The sequence below is a fragment of the Cornus florida genome, unplaced genomic scaffold (assembly GCF_030987335.1).
Source record: "Cornus florida cultivar Cherokee Brave unplaced genomic scaffold, ASM3098733v1 CherokeeBrave_3.0.0_Hap2_Chr08, whole genome shotgun sequence".
In the NCBI taxonomy this organism is placed as follows: domain Eukaryota; kingdom Viridiplantae; phylum Streptophyta; class Magnoliopsida; order Cornales; family Cornaceae; genus Cornus; species Cornus florida.
Window position 1 is genome coordinate 14073856 of NW_026775578.1, and position 26200 is coordinate 14100055.

General features: G+C 35.3%; 3 protein-coding genes across 4 annotated transcripts; 1 reads left to right on the forward strand and 2 right to left on the reverse strand.

Annotated features, from left to right (window-relative positions):
• The first annotated feature begins 290 nt into the window (after positions 1-290).
• Positions 291-4264, forward strand: LOC132269515 (mitogen-activated protein kinase 3-like). Its single transcript, XM_059770741.1, has 6 exons — positions 291-774; positions 917-1046; positions 1983-2120; positions 2238-2570; positions 3005-3188; positions 3306-4264. The coding sequence occupies exons 1-6, from the start codon at positions 605-607 to the stop codon at positions 3470-3472; spliced, it is 1122 nt and encodes a 373-aa protein (XP_059626724.1). The 5' UTR covers positions 291-604; the 3' UTR covers positions 3473-4264.
• Positions 4265-5302: 1038 nt separating this feature from the next.
• On the reverse strand, positions 5303-19440 carry LOC132269516 (uncharacterized). Of its 2 annotated transcripts, XM_059770744.1 has the most exons (12): positions 19362-19440; positions 15556-15759; positions 15193-15452; positions 14719-15095; positions 14340-14467; positions 13954-14226; positions 12582-13832; positions 11691-12488; positions 9013-11537; positions 8766-8874; positions 8172-8252; positions 5303-5772 (listed from the first exon to the last, which is right to left on the reverse strand). In XM_059770744.1, the coding sequence occupies exons 4-12, from the start codon at positions 14837-14839 to the stop codon at positions 5695-5697; spliced, it is 5364 nt and encodes a 1787-aa protein (XP_059626727.1). In that variant the 5' UTR covers positions 14840-15095; positions 15193-15452; positions 15556-15759; positions 19362-19440; the 3' UTR covers positions 5303-5694. The 2 variants fall into 2 exon arrangements, with proteins under 2 accessions (XP_059626727.1, XP_059626725.1); XM_059770742.1 differs by having other exon boundaries at positions 9013-12488.
• Positions 19441-19807: 367 nt separating this feature from the next.
• On the reverse strand, positions 19808-22820 carry LOC132269517 (protein ALTERED SEED GERMINATION 2-like). The gene is made up of 5 exons (XM_059770745.1): positions 22639-22820; positions 21504-21755; positions 21025-21168; positions 20258-20944; positions 19808-20128 (listed from the first exon to the last, which is right to left on the reverse strand). The coding sequence occupies exons 1-5, from the start codon at positions 22744-22746 to the stop codon at positions 19880-19882; spliced, it is 1440 nt and encodes a 479-aa protein (XP_059626728.1). The 5' UTR covers positions 22747-22820; the 3' UTR covers positions 19808-19879.
• Between the last annotated feature and the right edge of the window lie 3380 nt (positions 22821-26200).

Here is a 26200-nt window from a genome sequence, read left to right on the forward strand (position 1 = left end):
TTGTGTTCTGCATTTAAAATTATTGTATGAACAATTGAATTTAAAATTAATTATGAGGCTGGAGATTTAAACGTAGACAGGACAAAAAGAGTGTATACCAAGAACTTGCATTATTATGTTATATTATATTCTATCATGAAAAAAAAAAAAAAAAAAAAAAAAAAAAAAAAAAAAAAATTATCTAAAACCAGTTGGAGAAGAAGACCGTTGAATAAATGGAAAGAATTAACTACCGTTGATCTGAGGCGGCTCAGCTAAAAGTCAACAAAATCTTTTTGAGTTGTGTCCAAACGCGTCCTAGCGCGTTTTTCTCATCTCCTTCTTCCTTCCTCGCACTTCTATAAACTCCATAGCTCTGAAAAGTCTCCTATAAATCTCCACTTTCTCATAGCTTCCTCTCTCCCTCATCACTAAACGAGTGACACACAAATTCTAGAGAGAGAAACACTTCATACATATATATACAAAGTTATATATATATATATATATATCACAGAGAGATTGATCTCTTCTTCAATCTATAGCTTCATAAACAGTGTGTTGGAGGGAGAAGTAGTTCGAGAGAGAGAGCTTATATACATACATATAGACAGAGATTGAAGCAATGGCTCACTTCAACAACAACAACGGCGGCGGTTACTCCGATTTTCCGGCGGTTCCGACTCACGGAGGGCAGTTCATTCAATACAACATTTTCGGCAATCAATTTGAGATCACGGCGAAGTACAGGCCTCCGATCATGCCAATTGGTCGCGGTGCTTATGGAATCGTCTGGTAATTGATCTCTTCAGGCTTTGTTACTGATTTGATTGTGGTTCGATATGGATGGATTTTATTGGTAGTGATAGGGTTCATCAGTACTGAGAAGTGAAATTCAAATTGATTTCTGTTGTATTCGTTTTGTTTTGTTATGAAGCTCGGTGATGAATTCCGAGACGAACGAGATGGTGGCGATCAAGAAGATCGCCAATGCTTTTGACAATTTCATGGACGCCAAGCGAACGCTTCGGGAGATTAAGCTTCTTCGACATTTGGATCACGAAAATGTAAGTATTTTGTTCTTGATTGCAAATTATCATCTGATATTCGTTGTTTGTGTGTGTGTGTGTGTATATATATATATATATTATATGTTTGATTGATTAATTACCGAATGATGGGAGAATTATCACAATTTCACTGATTCATTCATTGAATTTTGATTTCTTATAGTAGTATTTTAAGGTTTATACATATTTGTATATGAGAAAATTATATCCTATTAATCTTTTTATGAGAATTTCTTATAACAAATGATTAGTGCTTTCGGTTTCCTTCATCATTTAGGCAGAATTTTTATATAAATGGTCTCGTAAGTCAAAATTAAACATCAAAGCTCATTCAACGTCATGAAGTCCAAAGCTCTTTCAACACCACGAAAGTCCAAGAAAACTATTATGAAGATCAAAAGTCAGATTAATTTTTGTTTGAGTCTTTTTCTTCCCCAGTATTATTCTTAATGTGATTACATTCCTGCTAGAGTTTTTGGTTTTTGCTGCCAATGGACAACCCATCTCAATCAATCTTCTATAATTTTCTCTCATCTTCATCATTTTCGTCCCTTCACAAAATCAATTACTCCCTCCATCCTAATTTAAGTGTTGCTTATGAGGAGTAGTAATTTTTAAGGGGATATGTATTGTCTCTCTCAAAAGTCACTAACTTGTCCTTTTAAATTTTGAATAAGTTTGAAATTTTAAACTCAAATAATATATATGGAAAAATGTGAAATATATTGTTTAAAAAAGAAGAATGGATAATTATTTTGGGACAGACAAAAAAAGAAACCATGACACTTATTTTGGGACAGAGAGAGTATGATATTGAAGGTTTATGAGCCACATGTTAGCACAACAAAGTTGGAGTATATAGAAGTTAATATTTCATTTTTTACAATCTCCTTTTGAGCTCGAGTTAATTGATTTTCTGTGTTTCTAAAACAGATCATAGCCATTAAGGATGTAATTCCCCCACCGTTAAGGAGGGAATTTTCTGATGTCTACATTGCCATAGAACTCATGGACACTGATCTTCACCAAATCATTCGATCCAATCAAAGTTTGTCAGAGGAACACTGTCAGGTAAGATTGTTTACTATTGGAGTTCTGGATTTTATAACAACTCAACCTTCAATTTATAAGCTTGATTTTTCTGGGAAAGAACTGACATTTATTTATTTTTAATTGGGAAACTTGCAGTACTTCTTGTATCAGATTCTTCGAGGACTGAAATACATACATTCTGCACATGTCATTCACAGAGATTTGAAACCCAGCAACCTGTTGCTGAATGCCAATTGTGATTTGAAAATTTGTGATTTCGGCCTTGCTCGGCCTACTGCGGAGAACGAGTTCATGACAGAATATGTTGTCACCAGATGGTACAGGGCACCTGAGTTATTGTTAAACTCTTCAGATTACACTGGTGCCATAGATGTCTGGTCTGTGGGTTGCATCTATATGGAGCTTATGAACGGGAAACCCTTGTTTCCGGGTAAAGATCATGTGCATCAGATGCGCTTATTAACAGAGGTAAGATGACACTTTGAGCAAAAATTTGTTTCAACTTTGTAAACTTCAGTTTCTTTTTTTGTGTGTGTGGAAGTTTTCAGGGTCTAGTTTTTAGGCCAATGGCATTCCATTTGGTTAACAATAATCAGTGGCATTAGGCCAATGACATTCTAATTAGATCTAAGTTTTCTATATGGTAAAATTTCCAATTTTTCCCGACTGCTAGTATGATGAAATAAGGCCAGTGGCATTTCATTTGGTGAACAATACTTCAATTTCCATAAATTGACTCTAATTGATTCAAATTACCAAGGATGGTGAACAAGTAAAATTGTGCTACTATTGCTTATCATATCCCTTTCTTCTACACGATTATAGGATTGAATTATGAAGTTTTGCCCTATGTAGTGCTTGTCATTGGATGAATACTTACCGTATTCTTTTACATTTCTTAGCTTCTTGGGACACCAACTGAATCTGATCTTGGGTTTGCTCGGACTGATGATGCAAGAAGATATATCAGGCAACTTCCCCAGCATCCTCGCCAGGAGTTAGGGAAGGTTTTCCCGCATGTCCACCCGTTGGCCATTGACCTCATTGATAAAATGTTGACGCTTGATCCTGCAAAAAGAATTTCAGGTAACTAACTTATTTTGATGTCAGCTAGTTCAACCTACTTCGCTTGTAGGAGGCACACTTCAATTTTATTTGTTTGCCCGTAGTTATTTAAAGGAAAAATTGTTTGTGTGGTTGCAGTTGAAGAAGCATTAGCCCATCCATACCTTGCAAGATTACATGACACAGCTGATGAACCAATCTGCCCGGAGTCGTTCTCCTTCGATTTTGAACAGGCTGTGGGAGAGGAGCAGATGAAGGATATGATTTATCAGGAGGCCTTGCTACTCAATCCAGACTATGCATAATAATGCAAAGGCCACCATCCATGCCAGGTTTTCCATATATATTATATGCCCCGCATATATATTCTGGGATGGGCTAGTACTATTAATTTTATTTTATTTTATTTTTTGGGTTGGGCTAAATTTTTTTTTTTTGGGGGGGGGGGGAGTCCTCAAGTCCAGCGCCCCCCTTGTATCCGCCTGTTCTATTCTATAATTTCCGGCCCATAATCTTCCTAAACTATGTTTCTAGTGACTGCCTTCTAAACTATTAAACCATTTGCACTTTACCCCCTTATTTAACGAATAAGGGATGACAAACTGTGCAAATTTTTTTAGTAGTTTAGGGGATTAGCTGGAAAAAAAACATATACTACAGTTGAGGAGTGAATGTTCCACAAAATTATGTAGTATAGGTGTTCAAGTGTGCTTAATTGTTTAATTATTATATATCATTAATCCAGTTCAACCTGCCAGCTTGCAGCACAAAACCCTTGAGATTGTCCTGAGTGGGTTGGGTTTGATATACTAGCATTATCTATTTGTTGCTTCTGTTGATTGAGCGCTTATTGACTGCCCATGGGTGTAATGGGCCTCCAGACACTACACTTATATGGTCAGGTTCCTGCCAGTACTATTAGCTACATAACAACCTTCACATTTTCCTTTATTTTTTTATTGTTTCATTTTGTAAATTATTTTGGTGTGTTTTGAAACTAAATTGTTTCTCGTTTCCTTTTCTTCTTTAATGTACTACATACAATGTACAATGTACAATTTGCAATATGTGTTTGTTATAGAATTCTTGTTCTTCAATTTGTATATCTACACGTACTCGACTACAACAACAACTCAGCAAAATCTATTGCCACTAATTTTATATATTTTAAAGTGAGAGTTGACATTCAATAGTATTTTAGATGAAAGCCTCTACAATTTCTAATACAATCTCAAGACCAATTCCTCATGAATTTGGACGCTTCACTTTACTTCTATTCAGTTTCCTTTTTTTTCATGAGCCTATTAAGAATTGAAGTCTAGTGATATTTTTTTTTTTATCTTCCACGATGTCTCAAAGAGAATGACATCTTATTAGTGTTATAATCTTTTGTCTCAAGATAAGTTTCTTAATTGATCAATTCCTTCGCAATTGATCTGTCAATGATCAAGATGTGTCACACAGCTAAGAACCAATAAAATTGAAATGTGTGTGCACGCACAAAAGAGTATAATTCTTTGAATATTCCATGACTCGTCAAGAAAAAAGAAACAGACAATTTACAAAAAAAATAGTTAATATGCATCCTTGATGACATCATGAATTCATGTGGACCTAGCATCACTAATATTAAAAATTTGCAATCACAATACAATAATTTGTAGCTTTTCATTAAACAATTTCGACATGGACAGTAATTGTTTGTGCCGCAACCATTAATAATTTAGTAGACACCAAACCAAATCCCCAACACGAAACAAGTAGTCATGTCCACTACTACTAACACACACCACTTCTTGCCACACCCACAACCATCCCTTCCACATATCTTATTAATATTGCACTTCCACCAATTCCCCACTGTTGTCACATGAGAACATTGCTGGCATTGTGGCTCTAGTTGTTTTACAAAAATATTGTTTTTGTTTTAACAATTTATAAATCATGCTATTTATTCTGATATGATCTTCACCCTGTGTCCATAGTTTTTTCACGTAATTAACAAACTAGAGTAAGGAATACTACGTGCAAATAGTACCACTATAATTATGTATAATTGGCTTACCCCATTTCAAATAAAATAAATAATCAACCCTGTTTGTATGGGATAAAGGAAAGAATGATGATGATAATAATCGGCTTACAACTATCTTATTTCAAAAGCTTTGATCGGAGCCTATAGCCCGAAAGAAGGAACGAACATGTGCATTTTACAGGAGAGCAAAAGTTTCTACAAGAGCAGTTCCCATCCACATCAAACAGTCACTTTGGGCACATCAAAACGTTGCAACTATTTGTAAAAGCAACTTGCAAAATAATAGGACTGCGAAATTCACAGGTTAATTTGCGGTACCACAATTTGTGAAGGGTTAAGGACTTTTTTAAACTACAAGAATTAAAGAATTCACTAATACAATTTTTTTTTTTTTTGAAGACAACAACAGTATTTATAATCAGCCAGGGATTGTTACACATTGGGTCACTATGAATGAGTCATGATGATTGTTAGTCCAAAAGAATGATTTAGTTAATGGGAATCAGGAGGTGCAATGTTAGTGAACTTTGTACAGTCATACGGTCCAATCTGATTGTTTTTCCGTTTTACCTGAAAGCCATAGAAATTGTACGTGTCAGTTAAAAAATTGTAGTCAATGAATTTCCAATTACTCATATCCATACCAACAAAATTAACAAACAATGTTACTTGTTTCGTGTAAAAATTTATGTCTTAAGTATGAGATTTGGATGGTCACACTTAAAGCCAATTAAACTGAAATTATTTACAAAAGGCAAAACTGCCACAGCTACAGCTTATGCATTAAAAAAATTAAGAAAACTACATAACACAAGACAAATAGAAACCATGGGCCCATTTCAAGAAGGCACGAAAACTAAAGATTTTGAGGTTTTGGTCGGCCGCATAAATCTTATATTTTCATTCCGTTTTATCTAAGGCCAGAGATGAGAGTGTTCCTAAAAACTTGCACAGGTGTTTATGAGAGGTTTGTCATGCCATGTCAAGTGGGTGCACATGCTGAATTGTTAGAGAGAAATGGAACTGAATAAATTAAAAATTCGTGAGTTGGATAAAAGACAGGAAAAGAAATAGTAATTCACTTGATGCACGCATCGAGTTACATTTAAACAATGGCAAAACAGGACTTCTAAGACTAAGCAGCGCGCCATTATTGTTTACATATTCATGTGGAAAATCTATGTTAATTGCTTGGTGCGTCTAGTAACATTTTTGTTTTCTGTTTTTGCAGTCTTAAGAAAATAAAAACATAATTTTGCTTTCTTGAGTGAAAATAGAAAACAGAAATGATGTTTATTAACACTTATTGTTGTCACAAACTTGAAAACATAAAACAATAACTGTGTTTAGTAATACAACATGTTTGTTACAAAATGTACATAATATTCTTTAAATTTTTTAATTTATTTTTTATTCTTTTCATGGCAAGAATTTTAAGAGTTATTGATTAGAGGGGAGGGTAGATGACTTGAACATGAACTATCGCACACAGAGAGCAACCCAACCACTTACGCACGACACTTGCTTCCATTAATATCAAAAAGCCATAAATCTATAAAATCTAATTAAAAATTATAAATCTTAAAAATACCCAATACATCATAAGTACAAAATTAGATATACCAAGACAAAAACATTCCCACCAATTATATATATAAATACATATATATGCATGATGTATACATTTATTATGTGATATATAATATATATAATATATTTAGCATATGATAATTTATTATGAATAAAAAATATTAAATAATATATCTTATATGTAATAAAATATATATTGTGTTATAATATTATAAATTAATTATAATTTAATATTTACATATAATATAATATAGATATGATCTACAATAATATAAAATATCTATTGCTTAATAATTTAATAACATTATATTCTATATCAAAAATTATTTTGTCACAAAAAATAATTTTCATTATTATTTAATATATTATATATTAAAATATATTTTTATCAAATAGAAATAATATACAATATTTAATTTATTCTATATTAAAAATATATATTTTTATTAACATTTAATATGCAACTTAGTATATAACACAAATAATATGAATTTTATTTAAAATGAATAGTGCATGTGCAGTAATATTAGTTAAAATGTTTCTGCACTATAGTGTCGAAAACATAAGAAACATCATTTTGATGTTTTCTATTTTCTTCACAAAAATCACGTAGCTGTAGCAGGATTTGCAAAGTGGGGTTTTGTGCCTCTCCACGTTTGATTATTCTCTCGTTATAGAAAAACAAAAACATTTTATTGGCCGCGATTTTTGTTTTCGTTTTGCTTTTTAAGAGGTTGACAACAGAAAACAAGAAACGTTTCTCGTTACTAAACGCAGCCTTATTTTGATTCAAGTAACAGGTAGGCTCAAAATCAGCATGCTCAATCAATCAAGAATATTCTAAGACCCACATACTACCATAAAGGCAACAGAGTTCAAAGACAAATTAACTTTACCACTAATTTTGAAACACAAGCTAATGGACAGCAGTTCAGTATCAACTAATACTCCAAGCAAAACTAATAACCCTAATCGAAAGCAGGAACAAAGTGCAAAATTCAGATAAAGTAGTGCAGAAACAAGGATGAAGTTGAGGATTTCTCGATGAACTGAAACATTGTCAAAGCACATAGTGAAAGGTTTTTTCTTTTTCCTGAATATATAGTGTGAGTTTCTCTCACAGCTGAGGCCTGGTTTCAATGATCTTAACAATGTCAAGAGCTTAAGGCTTAATATGGCTAACCAGAAGACAACTACGTTATTCTCCTCACAGTAGGGGGTTCCAAGAATACTAATATTATGTTCCAGTTATTCCTCAAGTTCATTAGTCGACAAAAGCTAATGTCGTGCAAATAATGAGGTCAAATGCAAATTGAAATTAAAGCAAAATGTAGTACCTTGAACAATGAAAAATGAGATTCTAGAAAGTAGGGTCATACCGGGGACCATGGACCTGGTTCAGGAACAGATTTGTCAGGGGGAGAATGTTGTACAGCACCACTTTTCATGGTAAGAATGTCCTGCAGAAAACTCTCTATAAGATTGCATATCTCGGTATTTAACAATTGTATCAAAATAACAATGGTAATCGGGCATGCGAACAAATCTTATAACAAGGTTAATCCTCCAGAAAGTTTCTCAGGCTCAGGGTGGACTATCAGTCCGTTCGATATTTGGTTCAGATCTAATTATTCCCCTCCAAATCTGTTTATAAGTGACCAGGTTCAACTTTACTTTCTGGGATTCAATCCCATCACTTCCTCAAACTGTAAAGGGATTAGACCAAAAAGCACCACTTTAATAATAGAATAAATATTTAACAGGACTCAAAATAGCAGGAATAATTGAGTCTGCAAGTTACGTTAAGGGTGTCATCAGTGCCATAGGCATCCAACCTAACTACCCAAACCATTGCCACTCCTAGATGCCATGCATCTGTTTCCGAATACACCCTATAGTATTCAAAAGAACTCAAGAACAGAGCATCCAAGATGGAAGTGTTATGCAACAGAGTTGGATTCTCATAGATATACCTCTCCAGCAGCTTCCATAGCAGCCAACCATTCATCAGAAAATGGAATTGCATTTGCTGGAGGTTTTATCATAAGATTGCCTCTCTTTGCACCATTCTCAGAATTTTTGCTGCATTAAGGAGAGTCAGATTAAAACTTACCCAGAGTTTAGAAGCTTATCAAAGTTTGACTAAAAAGATATGGAATGAGCCAAAAACACAAACACGGCACAAACCCAAAGGCGTTTTCAAATTTTATATACACTTACATTGGCTTTGTTGCATCGTCGTCTTCTGTGAGACAAATGACATTGTCCAGCTTTTGATACAGTTCACCCGCAGGACTAACAATGTTCTGAGGACTTTTAACTTCATTTTCATCTGGCAAGATACACTTAATACCATCAACTCCTATACCCAGTATGCTACTTTCATTTGACGTTGTCCTAAAACCTGATTCGTTGCTCGAAGAATAAACTGCCTTGTAAGTAGTGACCACATCTGTAGACTGAGCTTTGCTTGTCTTCAAAGCTATATTGGATTCCGAAGATGTAGCTTGGCCACAGAGATCAATGCCATACATGAACTGTGAATCCATAAAGGAATATTTATGATTTTCAGCCGAAGGCTCAATGTCTACAGGACATGATTGTGCATCCTCCGCATGTGGTTGGTCATCCAACTTTTCAACCTCGGTGGCATCATCTTGCATTGTTGGTGATACCTGATCTACAACATTAGGAATTTTTGATTCACTTCCATGAGCATCACTTTGCAAAGAATATTTATGATTTTCAGCCAATGGCTCAATGTCTACAGGACATGTTTGTGCATCCTCCACATGTGAGTGCTCGTCCAACTTTTCAACCTCAGTGGCATCATCTTGCATTGCTGGTGATACCTTATCAACAACATTAGGACTTTTTGATTCATTTCCATGAGCATCACTTTGTTCAGGAACAACATATTGGACACAATCAGGAACATTGTCCTCCAGCAGTTCTTCAGAACCAGTGCTTTTCTCAAGCAATAAGTAATCTCTGAAATGCAATTTATGATTATCCAGGGAAACACATTCATTTCCAATGCAAGGATCTTGCAACATCAGTTGTTCAGCAGATTCTTCATTTACACCAGAACCTACCAGTTCATTGACAGGGCAAACAATGTCCTGAGAAATTTTGACTTCAGATTCATCTGGCAAGGTACATTTAATCCTGTCAACTCCAGCAGCCAGTGTGCCATTTTCATTTGAAAACATCTGGACCAATAACCCTGATTCCTCATTCAAAATACTGATCACATCTGTGGTCTCAGTTTTATCGGTCCTCAAAGCTAAATCAGATTCAGATATAGACCTACCACAGAGTTCCATGTCATGACTGAACTGTACATCGATAAAGGCACACTTATGATTTTCAACTGAAGGTTCAATCTCTGTAGAAGCTATTGATGCATCCTCAACATGTGGGTGCTCATCCATATTTTCCATCCCAGCACCACTATCTTGTATTGCTGGTGATACATGAGCAACAACCTCAGAACGTTCTGATTCACTTCCAAAAGCATCAATTCGATCTGGAACAACATATTCAACATTCTCAGGAACTTTTTCCTCCTGCAATTCTTCAGAATTAGTGCTTTCTCCAAGCAGTACGTAATCATTGAAATGTAATCCATGATTATCCTGGGAAACACATTCATTTCCAATGCAGGGATCTTGCAACATCAGTTGCTCAGCAGATTCTTCATTTACACCAGAGACTACCAGTTCATTGACAGGACTAACAATGTCCTGAGAAATTTTGACTTCAGTTTCATCTGGCAATGTACATTTAATCCTGTCAACTCCAGCAGCCATTATGCCACTTTCATTTGACAACATCTGGACCAATAAACCTGATTCCTCATTCAAAGTACTGACCACATCTGCAGTCTCAGTTTCATCAGTCCTCAAAGCTAAATCAGATTCAGAAGATGAAGACCTACCACAGAGTTCCATGTCATGACTGAACTGTTCATCGATAAAGGCATACTTATGATTTTCAGCTGAAGGTTCAGTCTCTGTAGAAGCTATTGATGCATCCTCAACATGTGGGTGCTCATCCATTTTTTCCACCCCAGCACCACTATCTTGTATTGCTGGTGATACATGAGCAACAACCTTAGAACGTTCTGATTCACTTCCAAAAGCATCAATTCGATCGGGAACAACATATTCAACATTCTCAGGAACTTTTTCCTCTTGCAATTCTTCAGAATTAGTGCTTTCTCTAAGCAGTATGTAATCATTGAAATGTAATCCACGATTATCCTGGGAAACACATTCATCTACTATGCAAGGATTTTGCAGCATCAGTTGTTCACCAGATAGTTCATTTGCATCAGCAACAACCAGTTTGCCTATAGGACTAACAATGTTTTGCGAAATTTTGACTTCAATTTCATCTGGCATTATATGCTTACTCACATCAACTCCTATATTCAGTATGCTACTTTCATTTGATAATGCCTGGACCAATAAACCCGATTCTTCAGTTAAAGAACAAAATTCCTTGTGAGCAGTGATCACACCTGTAGTCTGAGCTTTGCTCGTACTCAAAGCTGAATCGCATTCAGAAGATGTAGCTTGATCACAGAACTTGACATCATGCCTGAACTGTGCATCGATAGAGGCATTCTTATGATTTTCAGCTGAAGACTTGATCTCTACAGAACCTGATGGTGCATCCGAATGTGGGTGCTCATCCATTTTTTCCACCCCAGCACCAACATCTTGTTTTGCTGGTGACACCTGTGCAACAACAGTAAAACATTGTGATTCACTTCCATAAACATCAAGTTGTTGCGGAACAAGATATTCGACACTCTCAAGAACATTTCCCTCCAGACATTCTTCAAAACTAGTGCCTTTTCCAAGCAATAATAAATCATTAGAATGCAATACCTGATTACCCTCAAAAACACATTCATCTACAACATGAGGATCTTGCAACTTCAGTTGTTCACCAATTTGTTCATTTGCATCATCGACAAACATTATATGTGGAGTTTGCACAGCTGAAGTACTCAGGCCACTGTTGCAGCTTCCAACTAATAGATTGCTGTCTAAGTACATTTTTGCATCTCCCACATGTGATTTATTGGTCATGTTATCTGCTCCAGCTTCACCTTCATTTGTGTAAACTGTGTTTTTAAGGTGAGATGGATTGTAAGAGCTTAATTCACTTCCAGTAGAACCTTGGACTACTGGACTGACATCTGCATTATCTTTGAGATCTCCAGTCCGGGACTTTTTGAAAGATCTGTTCTCTTCAAAGAAAATGCCATCATTTGTCTTTATTTTCTGATTGTCCTCATGAGGATTGTCAGAAAAACAATTAGTTTCAGCTTCCTCTACAGCAATAGTACTCTCCAGTCCACTGCCTCTTAGAATCTCTATGATACTACTTCCATTTAATGATGTCTGAGCACTTGGAACTAATGATCCCAATTCTTTGCTATCCGCAGGAGTACTAATAACAGAATCTGTTGTATGATCTCTGCTCATCTTCAAAGATGAATCAAATTCCGAAGTAGCTTCGCTTCTAAGCTTGATGTAATGCCTGAACCGTGTATCAATGGAACCATCATGAATTTCAACTGAAGGAACCATCTCCTCAGTACCTGACACTGCTGCCTCCACATGTGGCTGCTCAATGATTTCGTCCGCATCAACAGCCCCATCTTGCATGGCACCTGGTTCCTGATTAAGAAAAACATTTGATCCTTTCATCTCTGTTCCACAATCATCGTTTCTTTCTAAAACAACATATAAAGCACACTCAAGATCATTTACCTCCAAATATTCTTCAGAAGAGATGTTTTCTGCAAGCAATAAGCAACCATCCGAACGGAATCCATGGCTGGACTGGGAAGTTTGTTCAACAATGCCACAAGAACTTTGAGGTTCTGGATGCTCTCCAGATTGTTCATAAACATCATCAACAATTAGATGGGGAGTATGCACAGCCGGAGTATTCAAGTTACTGTTGCAGCTTTCATCTAATAGAGTGCCATCCAAGAACTGCATTTGTACAACTTCCGCATGTTTTTTAGTCAAGTTACTGAATCCAGCGGCATCTTTATTTGCTTCTTCTACGGTTTGGTGCTGAGATGGACCATAAGAACATTCCATTATACTTCCACTTGAAGGCTGGGTGTTTGGATTGGCATCTAGAAAGTCTCCACTGTTGTGTTTCTGTGACTGCTCAAACGGTTTAATGTCCTCAAACAAAATGCCGCCATTTGTCTTCAGACTGTAATTCTCCCCATGGGAGATTTGATCAGCCTTGTGAGCAGAAGGATTTATCAATTCAGCTTGATCCCCAGACTGTTCATTTACGTAATGAGTATTTCTTAAACAATCATTATGCATTGTTGAAGAATCCTGCTCGATAACACTAATGCCATTTCCACACTGAGATTCCAATATGACTCCCTGATTTTTTATTAAAGAACTGCATTCTTTCTCTTCTATGTGCTGGTGCTCAACTATATCACTCGTTGCGAGTTGAGTTGTAGATCTGGGATTTACCAAGCCACACCCATTACGGTCCTCACATTCTGGAAAAACAATTGTCACATTCTTATAATTATTCTCTCTTTTAAAGTGATCGCTGATTCCACTTTGTGAAAGCAACTCATTATCATTCGTCTGCCTTTTTGCAGCCTCACTGTAAGAAATCTGTTCCACTTTATCAGGTTCTGCATGTCCCTGAAATCTTTTGTCAGCATCAATAATGGTACGCAGCTCTTCATTACTTTTTACCACTTCAGGACTCTTAGGATCACATGCAACCTTTATCATCTGCGCTTTATTTACAGCACATGGAACAGCACAATCCATACTGGACCGTAAGGCCCCAACATTTCCACTTGCTGCAGCGTCAATGACCACTTCGGGCATTTTTCCTGGAGCATGTGGCGGCCTCAGCTCACGCAAATAATTTGAGGCACCAAGTTTAGGCAAATTAGGAATACTAGACTCAGGAAGATTGCAGGATTGAGTTGTTCTCTGAGATAAGCTGTGTGAAGTGGATGATTTTGGCTGCAAATTGACAAAATGACAGAATAAAGCATCCATATACATGGTTTAAAGCACGAGAAAATATTCCAATCATCTTATTAAATTGTTCATGGGATTCAATTGGGTGATCATACAGTCATACCTGACCAAAGAATCCTAGTGAGGGCGATGGCATCCTCAAGCCTGAGGGTTTTGATGATGGCATCCTCAAGCCTGAAGGTTTTGTTGTTTGCAAACTGTGAGTATTTTGAGGGAAAGATAATCCAGTTTTTCTAGATACATCATGACCATCTAATGCATGCATTCCAGTAGCCAAGCGTACTGGATCTTGAGTCACCACTAAACCAACATTAGTTTTGCTAACCAATGCAGGCAGTGGATTAGTTGATGAATGTAATTTTGAAGGTGAGTTTGCCTGCATTTTAAAGGAGAGAAAAGTAAAATAAATGGAGACAAGCATATATCAAAAAATTTCTACTATAGTAACTTACATAAACTAACAGTTTTGAACAAGCACTAGATTCTTACTTTATTTCTTCTGGGACGTTGAATTGATGATTTTGCAGATAAACAACCAGGACCAGATTTTGTTTTATTTGGGGCATCTTTGGTGTTTTTAGAGAAGCCCCTCAATCCAGCAATAGCCTGAATGTTATCTGCTTAATAAGAAATAAGATATAAACGGAAACACATCAATTTTATCAGATGCAGACAAGACTATTTGAGTGAGGGGGGGAAATAAATAAAAAATAAAAAAAAACAGATTTAGAGGCTTTTGAGAATTTTACAACGATAACCTGGTTGAGCAAACCAATAACAATTTGAATGCATCCATTTCATCTGATGCAGATAATAAGGTTGATACAACAGAAGTTTTAAATATATGCCACAAATATACAAAGAGTACCTGATTGGGAAATCTGATTATGCTTTGTGTAACTTGCACCCAGCACGGTACTCTTAGTGGTTGTAGGAAGTGAAGGACCTGGCTTTGAAACTGGTAATTTAGGAATCTTTGATTCTTTCATCGCAGATTTTTTTGTGCTTGCATTTGCAGGCCTTTTTAAAGTAAAAAAACATTAAGGCTCATCACTAGTAAAATTCCAATAGATTGAAAAACGATATGGTAGCTCAAAGAGCCTTTATGAAAAACCATCACATGCACTATAAAAATATCAAATCAAACCAATAGAAAGGATATGAAGGTGAAGCCACAGGCCGTGGACAAACACCGCCCTTAGGCCCAGTTCTGCTACTGTTTTTCAGAAGCACTTTTGGGGTGGCCTGGAAGCATATTTTTAACAATGAAACAGTAAGTTACTCTACACCTGTACAAAAAAAAAAATTATGTTTAAGCTTCACGTAAAGTTCATGAACTAACCACAGAGGTTGAAGCTACAGTATCTCGAGCTGATGAATTATGCTTCAGCAATGAACTGCCACCATTCACTCTATCTTCATTTAGAGAAGATGCAGAAATTTCTTTATATAAATCTTCTTCTAGTGCCGCTGAATCAATAGTACATTCAGAATCACCAGATGATGACTTTCTGCCTTCTTCATGTATGACTGGCAAGACCTCCCCATTGGAGTTGCCAAAATTCCCACCAAGCAAAGATAATTCTAAGGGATCCAAGACACCTGAGAAAAGAACGGTGCATGTGTGTCCTTAATGAATATTTAAAACAAAATCAAGATTTGAGTGTGTGTGAGTGTTTATGTATATAAAGAAAATTATAAAAACCTTCCTCAGTGAAGAAAGCTCTGTCCCATGCTAGGCTTTTTCTCAAATTGTATCCTCCGCCCTTTTTCCTTCTCTTCATCTGCTGTGGCTCCACACTTAATTTTGGCACTTCTGATTTACTCATATTTATATTCTCTTTGTTGTTGCTATCTCTAGGAGATGAACAACTAGGTTTTGCTACAACCGCACCACCCTTCAAAACCTCTGCAATGCAATAGTGTATGTCAATTATCATATCTTCACATGAATTACCAAGGCATTGTTCAATTAGCTTTTAGAAGTAAAACTCTAGCTACTCAAAGCCAAAATTCCTTTAATTTGGCTCCTAAAACAGCAAAAGTACTTCCAAAAAAGCACCTGATATTTAGCAGTTTCTTTTACAGAATTTCCAATTTTCCATTTTGAAGCATTGCTTTAAGAGTTCTAATTTATCATTTTCCCCATTAAAGGTGTTATCTGAGTAAACCAACTGGCAACTGCCAAATCCAAACTTATAAGTATAATAGAGTCACAAATACATCGTCATCCTAAATTGGAGAAAGTCCAAACATTTAGAAAGCTTAAAGAAATATTTTCAAATATTATTCTTATCCACTTGAATCAACAATGAAATGAGACTCTGAATACCAATCAATTTAAGCAGGGTCAATTTCGGGAGCAAAATAAGGTACAAAATAGCAAATCCTGAGTACTTTCTATTATTCAAATTAAACAGATTTTAAACCCAATAAAACAAAACTGATGACAGCAATCACACATAGAGAACCATTTTTGGACATAAATTCAACCCAACAGAACCTTTTTCCAACCATTTGGGGTTGCCTATATTAACTCTTCTATATGATGTCATAACCTCAATCAAAACACAGACTATCAAATATTTCCTTTCTATCTCGATCCATATTAGTTTTAGTTCATCGCCCTAACAACACCCTCAATATGGACCACCACATCACTCTTCCTTATTAGTTTATTGGTCTTGTTTGCACATAACTAAACCATCTTAATCAATTTTATCTCATTTTATTTACAACATATGCTACTTCATGTGTTCATCCTTAAGTTTATCATTTTCTTGCCTTTGTGAAGGATTTAGACTAGATCATGGAAGCCTAAATTTTAGGTATCTCTTGTTCCTCAATCTTCACTACATCAGTACATCATCATTTAAGTTTCTAGTTTTGCTAGAGCTGGATCCATGTATTCATAAACTAGTTCTGCTTAACTTAAACCCTTTTAATTCTAGAGCTTCTCTCCAAGCCTCTAATTTAGAACCTATTCATACTTTAATTTCATTAGTTAAAGCAATACCACTGTATATAATATATACCATGGAACCCAATCCTAAATGTATTTTGTCAGCTAATTCATAAGGCGTAAATAAATAGATTTAATGTTAATACTTGATGTAAGCCTAAAGTAATTGAGAATTCACTTGAGTCTCCCATAGTTACTCTAATTGTATCACAGATGTTCTTGATCATGTCAATATATTTCTTTGCGACTCATTTCTTTTCTAAACCCATCATTATATATATCTAGGGACCTTGTATAGGCATTCTCCAAATGAATATGTATTGTATAAAGATCTTTCTTTGTCTCTCTATATCTTTCGATTTAGTCGTCTTAGTAAAAAGATAACTTCAACAGTTAATATCCCCGAGCATAAATCTAAATTAATTTTTTGCTACTGTAGCTTTACATCTTAGTTGTTGTTCAATCACTCTCTTCAAAGATCCATATTATGTCTCTCATTAATTTATTTTTCCGATAACTTGAACAACATTGAATGTCCTCTTTCTTTTTATATATAAGTACTAAAATACATTTACACCACCCATCTAGCATTTTTTGGTTATTACTATCTTATTGAATAACTTTGTCAGTCACTTACCCTGGAAAATAATTTAAAATAATATATATATATATATATTTGTTAGTGAAGACACACTATAATTTTCTAAACACTTTCAAGTCTCAATGGCAATGTCATTTGGTGCTAAAATCCTTCCTATTTTCATCCAGCTCAATGCATTTTTGACCTTGCACGCACTGATCCTGTGATAAATTTTATTTTCTAAATCTCTCTAAAGGTTACTATATTCTTCTAAACCTAAACTTCCTATATAAATTATACTTTGTATTTAACAACTAGGACCACTATTGCATGTAGAAAGGACAAAATTAGAAGAACTCAGTCTCAAAACAAAGAATAGCTAAACCCTAGAAAACCAGATACTAACCGCACAAAATGCAAACCACAGTTAGAGGAGAAATATGAGGTCGATAACTGTAGATCTGACAGATATATTGAAACATACAGAGAAACAGAAACCAAACCTCTAGAAATCTACATCAATCAGAGAGAACCACGGGTTGCTAGTATTTGATGTGCTCGTGTGCGCACTGGTTTGTGTGAACAGAACAGGATCCAAACTTGAGTTCCAAATCTTATAGAGCAATCAAATACCGGAGCACAAAGAATTGTGTAATTAGATCACACTCCGAGTGAAATTAATCAAACAAACCGATCCCTAAAGAGTATAATCAATTAACTAACAAGTCTAATATACAGAAAAAAAAAAAAAAAAAAAAAAAAAAAAAAGCAAATCAATCAAAGCAATCACAGATCCTAAAATCAAACTGTAAAGACTAAACCCTAAAAAGACTTACCAGTGGAGCGATTGTAATTACGAAATTGAAAAGGTGAGGACGAGAAATAGGTGGTGGTGGTGGTGTCATCCAGCCTCATATGTTCGACCAGAGAATCGTCTTCGCCGGCGATTTCTATCAGCGGCAGATCCGATTCCATTTTCTCTATCTACAAATTCAACTTGAATGTGGATACAGATTCGTATGAGTTGTTACATAGATCTGGTTCTGGGTTTTGTTTTAATGTGTATTTTCAAAACATTTGCAAGCGGGAAAGGAAGCTTAGACAAGGATGCGCGTGACGTTGTGATACACTTGCCTATGCGTATATAATTAGTATTTGTCTAATCGTGAGACCTACAGAGAGGGTTATTGTAATAAAATAAATAGGTCACGCAGCCAAAATGGTACTGGCTTTAGAAAGTTACTGTATTTATTTAAAAAATATATTTCTGTGAATTTTTTACAATTTACTAAAAAAATTAAGGAATTTAGGTAATATTAGTGTGTTATTTTATCATTTTGTTCTCTAAAAAAAATTTTAATTATTTGGAACAGTCTGTTTAATAATTTTACTTTATGTAAGATTATAGATTAGGTGGCTCTTGTATATTCTTTAATTATCTCAATTTATTGTAATTTTTAGTTTGGGTAGGACTCTCACGTTTAAACGTACTCGATTTCAGTTAACTCAGTAAAATAAGCACAGCATGTATCACTTGGAAGCCTTATTTATTTTCTTTTCAAACAAAAATGAAATTTATTCTGTCTGTTTGAATCGGCCCCACCTAATTTTTCCATTAGACTCTGCTTTTTCTTTTCCATTCTTACGATTGGGTAAATATCACCCACTTAGTCACTTTATAATGAGTGAAACTTGTCCACCCCTTTTCCATGTATTTTTTATTTTGTATTAAAATTAAAATCAAATTTATTTATCAAAAAAAAAAATTAAAATCAAATTTCAAACAAAATAAATATTAAAAACAATTACATACAGCAATATTTCGTTAGAACTTAGAATCCACCATTATCCAAACACACGTTACGCACATGTATGAATATTATCATATTATCAGGGTGTCAAATGAAAATTAATTAAGGAGATGAAAATAAATAAATAACAGAAACTTCAATATTCTGACCATCATTACCGGATTAGCCATGTAAGTAGACAATTGAGGTCGCTCATTCAGTGGCTAAACTATCTCAAAGTCACATCACTGAGGATCCTGCCTCCGTGCTTATCCCCTGAGATATTCTCCGTCTGGCTGAGTTTGATATGTGTAGATATAGGGGCATATCCTAACTCTGTGTTTATAGCTTTCTTGATGTCTTCTTTGTGCTTTGCCAGGCCAGAAAACGAAAAAAAAAAAAAAAAAAAACAGATCAAGGAATAGAAAAAAAACATGATGTTCCCTTAAACTCATAAAATGGTGATCCCATGCGTTTGGAAGCATAAAATGAACACCTTGAAATTGAAACCGAAGAAATTTTAAGTCGAACTTTAAACTAGTTGTAGTCTAGTTCTAGTTCCAATTCCAAGACACTGATTCTATGCTACCTGGTATAGCTAGACTAGTTTTATAAAGCATGAAAATGAAAAAGAAACTGCAAGTAAGAAGGAAAAAAGAAGCAACAGTTTTTGCTCACTGCCAAGTTACACAAAACACTAGCTAATGTTGCACTCTGTGGAATTTTCTGTAACACCCTCCTCAAAAGAGGGACCATCATCCGAAAATCCTAAAACACAAGCCGCTGCTTCGTCTTCTTCCTCACTCTCGACAGCAGCTCTGTCATATCTTCTTTCCATATAAACCTGTGCTTGCCTCCTATGCAGCCTCAAAACATGCATGATAACATCAGGGGTGAGCGTTACCCGTGAACGGTCCTCCCTTGCTAGCCTATTAGCCTCCATAATCTGGTTGTAAACAAGCAAAATGTAAATAAAACTTCAATTATATATAATTAAGTGCATCATTTGGTCTCTGTGACCAGCCCCAAAAACAATCCATTAACTAATAAGCAAAAACATTAAGGTAGTATGTACCTCGTCTGCATCTTGAGGCAGTGGAAGAACATCATTTGACATAGGAGCCCAGAGTTTAACATTATTTTCTATTCCACAGGTAGCAAGAACAGGCATATATGGATGAGGCTCAAGATGATTTACAATGTTCTCATCACCTACCATTAGACGCACAAGTTCAGCTCCCTTCTTCTTCCAAATAAATATATGACCACAATCGGATCCGCTCATAATGTATTCATCATTGGGACCAAAGAAGCTCACTCCTTTAACCGTTTGTGAATTCCTATGGCCCACGTAAACTTGTGGATCTTCCAGTTTCTGTAAATCTTCATGTGAGAGAGAGGATGGAGCAGGACCCAATCCCATGTTCTTCTGGAACAAGTAAATGAGTTCGTCATTGTAAGAGACGAGCAGTTCACTTGTGTTAGAGTATGCCAATCCCGTGATGTGAACGTCAGGATTCTGAATCGAGTGACGAGGGTAAAATGTGTTTACAGGTCTGCCTAAATTACTTGATGAATCCCATTGGTATTTTCTGATGTCATAGACCCGAGCATACTCATCAGAACCAGCAACAGCAAAATAATTAGGATTTCTTGGGTCAATGACAATGTCATTCAACGTGACTGGGCCCGAAGACAGCTCATTTTCTGTGAAAGAGGAGCAACAGAAAAGCTTCGTAGCTGAGTTACTTCGCAGATCATACTGCAAAAGACAGACATCCGTAAACTAAAATGGAAGTAGGAATAGTCATATACAACGAAGACGCTATGTATTTGACATACGCGTTGAACAAAACCATCCTCGCCACAGCTATACAATATGTGGGGACTCCCTGGCTCCACAGCAAGCTTATATACACGACCTCGGTGCCTCCCAATCCTTTTTGTTTCAACTTCGCCATTCTCCAGAACCTGGCCAAGCCTAACCTACAAGGTGGAACGTTCACGATGAAAGTTCATAGAAGATACCCTAATCCATACAAAAGTGACGAGTTTATTCACAGCTTATTGTCCAAATTTGTAACCAAACCAGGAGCATAGATGAAATGTCAAAATAATAGTCTAAGCACATTAAGTACGAAGGTATAAGATTAATCAACTAAAGTTGGGAGAACAAAAAGGCTCTGAAATAACTTCCTAATTTAAATCAAAGAAATTGTACTAGATCGACACTTTCACTGCACATCAAAATATATAATAGTGAGAGATATTATTCAAAAGAGTATATCAAAGAGGAGCAAATAATATATGCATAAATTCACCTGGCCATCAGCAGCACAAGTTACTATTTTTCGATCATCAGTGAAGGGTAGGATTCTTGTATGGAATATGTTATCTAAGTGGCCAGAAGGATATGACAATTTCAATGCTTTCATTGCCCAATTCCAAAACATAACTTGTTTGTCATCGGAACCTGACACGAGAAGGTCGCCTGTGGAGTTGAATTCCACTGTGTTTACACAATCCGCATGACCATTTAATTCCCCATATAGATCAATTCGTTTCACAATGCCCTGTAACAAAAGGAACATAAAAAGTACAATCACCTAGTTTTATAGTTAATTGCAACAATACAAAACCAAAGTGGCAAATTTTGTTGGTATTTGCCAATTACAGACACTCCTGACAAAGTGAATTGCCATGGAAATTGGATTTCCAATGGAAAATCATATTGCCCATTATATTTGTATTAACATCATACGTAAAAATTCAACATATAGAAATGGATACATTGCCCTCAAAATAAATAAATAAAAGGCAGCCAATTGACACCAATAACAGTGAAACTTTTGAAAAGGAATACCCAAGTGACCATTATTTGCATATAGCATTATTGAAAAATGTAACATCATAGATGGGTCCATTACAAAAAAATTAATAGCAACCAACACATAATGGTGAAACTTTAAGTTGGGAACTTTCATGATATAGTTGAAAACTAATTCCATATACTTGTGAGTTGTGGAAAAAATATCACCTTTATTTTTTTTTTTTTTATTTCCCCAAGAGGCCAATCCCAATAATAAATTTATTTTGCACACAATAAAACTACTGGAACAATCAAACTTGCCCTAAAAGTATAAAAAATAATGAATACTTGATGTCCACCCATCAGATACTTCTTTTTCAAACCAATTCAGTTCATCAAAACTCCCTTCTTTCACATGAAACATTCAATCACAATCAAAATGTATGTACATGACATAGCATAATAAAAACTAGGTATATACACAGAATTACACTTCTATTGTTGAAAAAATAGCAAATTAATCAGTTGAATTTTACAATTTCAACTCCAACTACCTCTGATAATTAAGAAGCATATATGCTTGTGTGTGAACATATGTATATATACATATATAAGAAAGCGAAAGAGCGAGAGAGGGAGTACAAAACCTCTGAAGCAGATAATTGGCGAGCGAAGGTTCGAGGCTGCGATAAACCCATCTCCCTCCTGCAAATACCCAAGAAACCATATCCAGAACCCCTATAAATAGTCTCCATTTTAGCATAATTTTAACTGAACTTTCATAGCCCAATCTCTCTCTCTCTCTCTCTCTCTCTCTCTCTCTCTATATATATATATATATATATATATATATGTTATACACATACGCGGGCCACGATGGGAGTGTTTACTTGGGCCTGTTTTAGTCATTTTGATGGGCAAAAATCGTCTCCTGGGCACCTCTCTGGTCCATTGAGGATCCAATGGCTGGGATGAAGCCATGTCAGCAATAACTTTATACTTTACTTTTTTTTACCATGTACGAATGCTACAAACAATATACATACATACTTACCATATACGAATACAATATACCAAAACCATCCTCACCACCGGTCCTCCTGCACCACCACCGCAACGGCCGGGATCACCACCGTCCATTCTCTCTCTCAGGAACTCCGGTTCGTCCTTGCTCCTCTCTCTCTCTCTACCCTTACTCCATCGTCATATACACACAGATACATATATACACAGACACATATACACATACATTACACGCAGGTCTGACTCCGGCGAGCTGCCAACGGCGATCTCAAATAAAGAACGCAGAATCATATTTCTTAAGGTTGAGCTGCGAAGACCCTGTAATTTATGTTTTTGGTTTGTGCAGTTCCTAATTTAGATTGTAAGGTGTAGCTGGAAATCATTTGGAATTTTAGATCTACTCGTTGATTTGTATTTCACAGATTATTGATATATAAAAAATAAAAATAAAAAATAGCCAAAAGATCATTATTTGATAGTGGAATTAGTGATTTTCTTAGATACACAGGCCAAAGTTGGAGTTCTAGACTGTTTTGTTGATGGGTTTTGCTTAGATTTTGATTCAGAAATAGGAGCTGAGCTGTTGAAAAAAATCTTTGTTGTTGTGACTTTGAGAAAAGGATGGTAGTTTTTTGAGTTTTGGATTGTTTTTGTTGATGGGTTTTGCTAGATATCAATCACACCTTGAAGTGGTCTAGTTACAGAGTAATTGTGGCTGAGGAAGTTGGTGTTGGGAATGGAGGAACAAACAATTTTTGGTGTTGGTCCTTCTGCGAAATTGGCTAGGGAAGTGAAATTAGAAGTAGTGAAGAAGAGTTTCGGAGCTGTTGTGAAGATGAGGATGAATTGAAGGAGAGCTGGCCGGATCTGTCTCAACCGCCATCTCCATCTTCGCCGGCTCCAGAGATCATCACAGCCGGCCGAACCAGTGATCTCCGCCGGATCCGTCGCCGCAGCCGGATCTGCTACCTTTGTCAACTCCAGCATCGCCGAACACCACCATCGACAGAATCACTGTCTTCGTCTTCAACGGCGACATCCCTGCCGTCGCCAAACTCAGGGGTCGGAGTCACCAGAGGGATCATCTTCACGCCGCTGATTGACTTCATCGCCGACCCACATCGTCGGCCTCCACTTCATCGCCGACCCGATCTCAGCCGAGGATCCTCTCAGAATCCGGGGATCTTGTCGCCGGCGCCGGCAACTCTAGCTCCTAAATCGTCTGGGTTCTTCTCGCCGTCATCTGACCCACATGCCTTCTCTCTATTGAATGATCTAAGCCTTGAAGGATAGAGAAAATGGGTTTCTGTGAGGTAAGGGAAGGTTGTGAGGATGGTGCGGCGGAGGTCGGCGCGGCGGTGGGCGGCGAGGAAGTGGAAGACAATGTACAGATATATATATTATACACATATATATATGCATACACATAGATTATATACATACATATACATAAGAAGAGTAAATACTATTTTTACCCCTGCCATGTCACCTGTTTTTTGGCTTCCATGTCAGCAATGGACGCCAGAGGGTGTCTCGAGACGATTTTTTCCCCATTTTGATAAGTAATCAACCAATTAAACCATGACAGTACTTCAAAAAAATATTTCAGGAATTTTTTTACAACTTACTAAACATTAATGTACGGAGTATTTTCTACCTACTTATTTTACCATTTTGTTCTCCACCCAATTACAAAATATTTCCGTTGTTTGGAGCAGGTAATTTCACTTTTTTTTTTTATTATTATTATTATTATATATAAAGGCTACATTTACATTTTATGATGTTGAGATCATTTTATGATGTTGAGACAAATCTCCCATAAATTGAACGTTTGAGATTTATAATTCTGACCTTCTTAAAAATATATATTGTAAATAAATAAATAAAATTGAGTGTATGGGCAACTTGGTTATTTTATGAAAAAAAAAATTTACAAATTTTAAGGAGAGGGGGTTATTGAGCATGGACTTGGATCCTCCAAGATAAATATTTAAAATTTATCTCTCTCAAAATGCTGCATTCTCAAGCTTTCTTTAAATTAGTTAATGTGAGTAAGTGTAATATATATATATATATATATATATATAAAGTACTGATCTCTTGCTCCATGGAGAAAGAAATTTTTTCCACACTTTCTACAGTGACCATTAGATTAGATCTAATGGTAACATTCCAAACACACCTATATATTTTCTTTTTAATACAAAACCAATATCAGTATTTATAATTTCCAAATTTAATATTTACCACTACAACTAATTATAATAATAAAAGGTAAGTACCAAAAAAATAAAAATAGAAATTTGTTCACCTTTGGAAATCACGTATCACCACCACTAATTTGAATTTTTGTTTTCTTTGAAAAAAAAAAAAAAAAAAAAAGTGTGAGAAAATTGCATCTACCACTTAATAATGAAAAAAATAAATAATAAAATAATAATTTTTGATGATAATGAAAAATAATAGTAATGATAGTATAATAATAGCAATATTAAATAAAACACTAAGCAAAAAAACTAATTTACAAAGGAAATATGAAATTTAATAGAATAATAGTATGTTTTGTAATCAATCTCCTCATTACATCAATAAATTTTTGTTATTATGGTAGAACTAGAAACATGATATTGTTTGAGTTATTATGATATTGATGAGTAATTGAAATGTGTTTACAACTGGTTAAAATCTGAAAATAAATAAATAAATAAATAATAATAAGGAAGATGAGATAATTTGTGACAAAGGGGTCTGAGAAAAATAAATTGAATTTCTAATTTTTAAAAGGATGCATTTAGAGAGGTATACAATAATTTTTTAACACTTATAATTCTTTTTTTTCAAAGAAAACAAAATCCTATTAGTGGGTGAGACATGATTTCCAGAAATGAAGAGTGATAGTGGTTTTGTATTAAAAGGAAAGTTTCGAAAAATTTGAAAATAATAAATAGTGGTAGTGGTTTTATGTTAAAAAGAAAGCGTAAAAGTGGGTTTGAAATGTGACCATTAGATCTAATTTAATGGTTATCACATAAAGGAGTAAGACATCAGTACTATATGAGTGTGTATATATATATATATTAAACATAATTTAACTTTATGTAAGATCATAAATCACGGACTTTCATATATTTTCGAATTTTATCTCAACTCATCTTAATTTTAGTCACTATTTTTGTTGACAAA

Excerpts from the sequence above, each read along its gene's own strand:
- LOC132269515 (XM_059770741.1), top strand. The coding sequence starts at position 605 with ATGGCTCACTTCAACAACAACAACGGCGGCGGTTACTCCGATTTTCCG. Across the intron at positions 775-916 it reads GGTGCTTATGGAATCGTCTG|CTCGGTGATGAATTCCGAGA; the intron begins GTAATTGATCTC and ends TTTGTTATGAAG. Across the intron at positions 2,571-3,004 it reads AGATGCGCTTATTAACAGAG|CTTCTTGGGACACCAACTGA; the intron begins GTAAGATGACAC and ends TACATTTCTTAG.
- LOC132269516 (XM_059770742.1), bottom strand. The coding sequence starts at position 14,839 with ATGAAAGAATCAAAGATTCCTAAATTACCAGTTTCAAAGCCAGGTCCT. Across the intron at positions 14,468-14,718 it reads TAATCAGATTTCCCAATCAG|ATAACATTCAGGCTATTGCT; the intron begins GTACTCTTTGTA and ends CTTATTAAGCAG. Across the intron at positions 5,773-8,171 it reads AACCAGGTCCATGGTCCCCG|GTAAAACGGAAAAACAATCA; the intron begins GTATGACCCTAC and ends TATGGCTTTCAG.
- LOC132269517 (XM_059770745.1), bottom strand. The coding sequence starts at position 22,746 with ATGGAGACTATTTATAGGGGTTCTGGATATGGTTTCTTGGGTATTTGC. Across the intron at positions 21,756-22,638 it reads GCCAATTATCTGCTTCAGAG|GGCATTGTGAAACGAATTGA; the intron begins GTTTTGTACTCC and ends CTTTTGTTACAG. Across the intron at positions 20,129-20,257 it reads TGCCTCAAGATGCAGACGAG|ATTATGGAGGCTAATAGGCT; the intron begins GTACATACTACC and ends GTTTACAACCAG.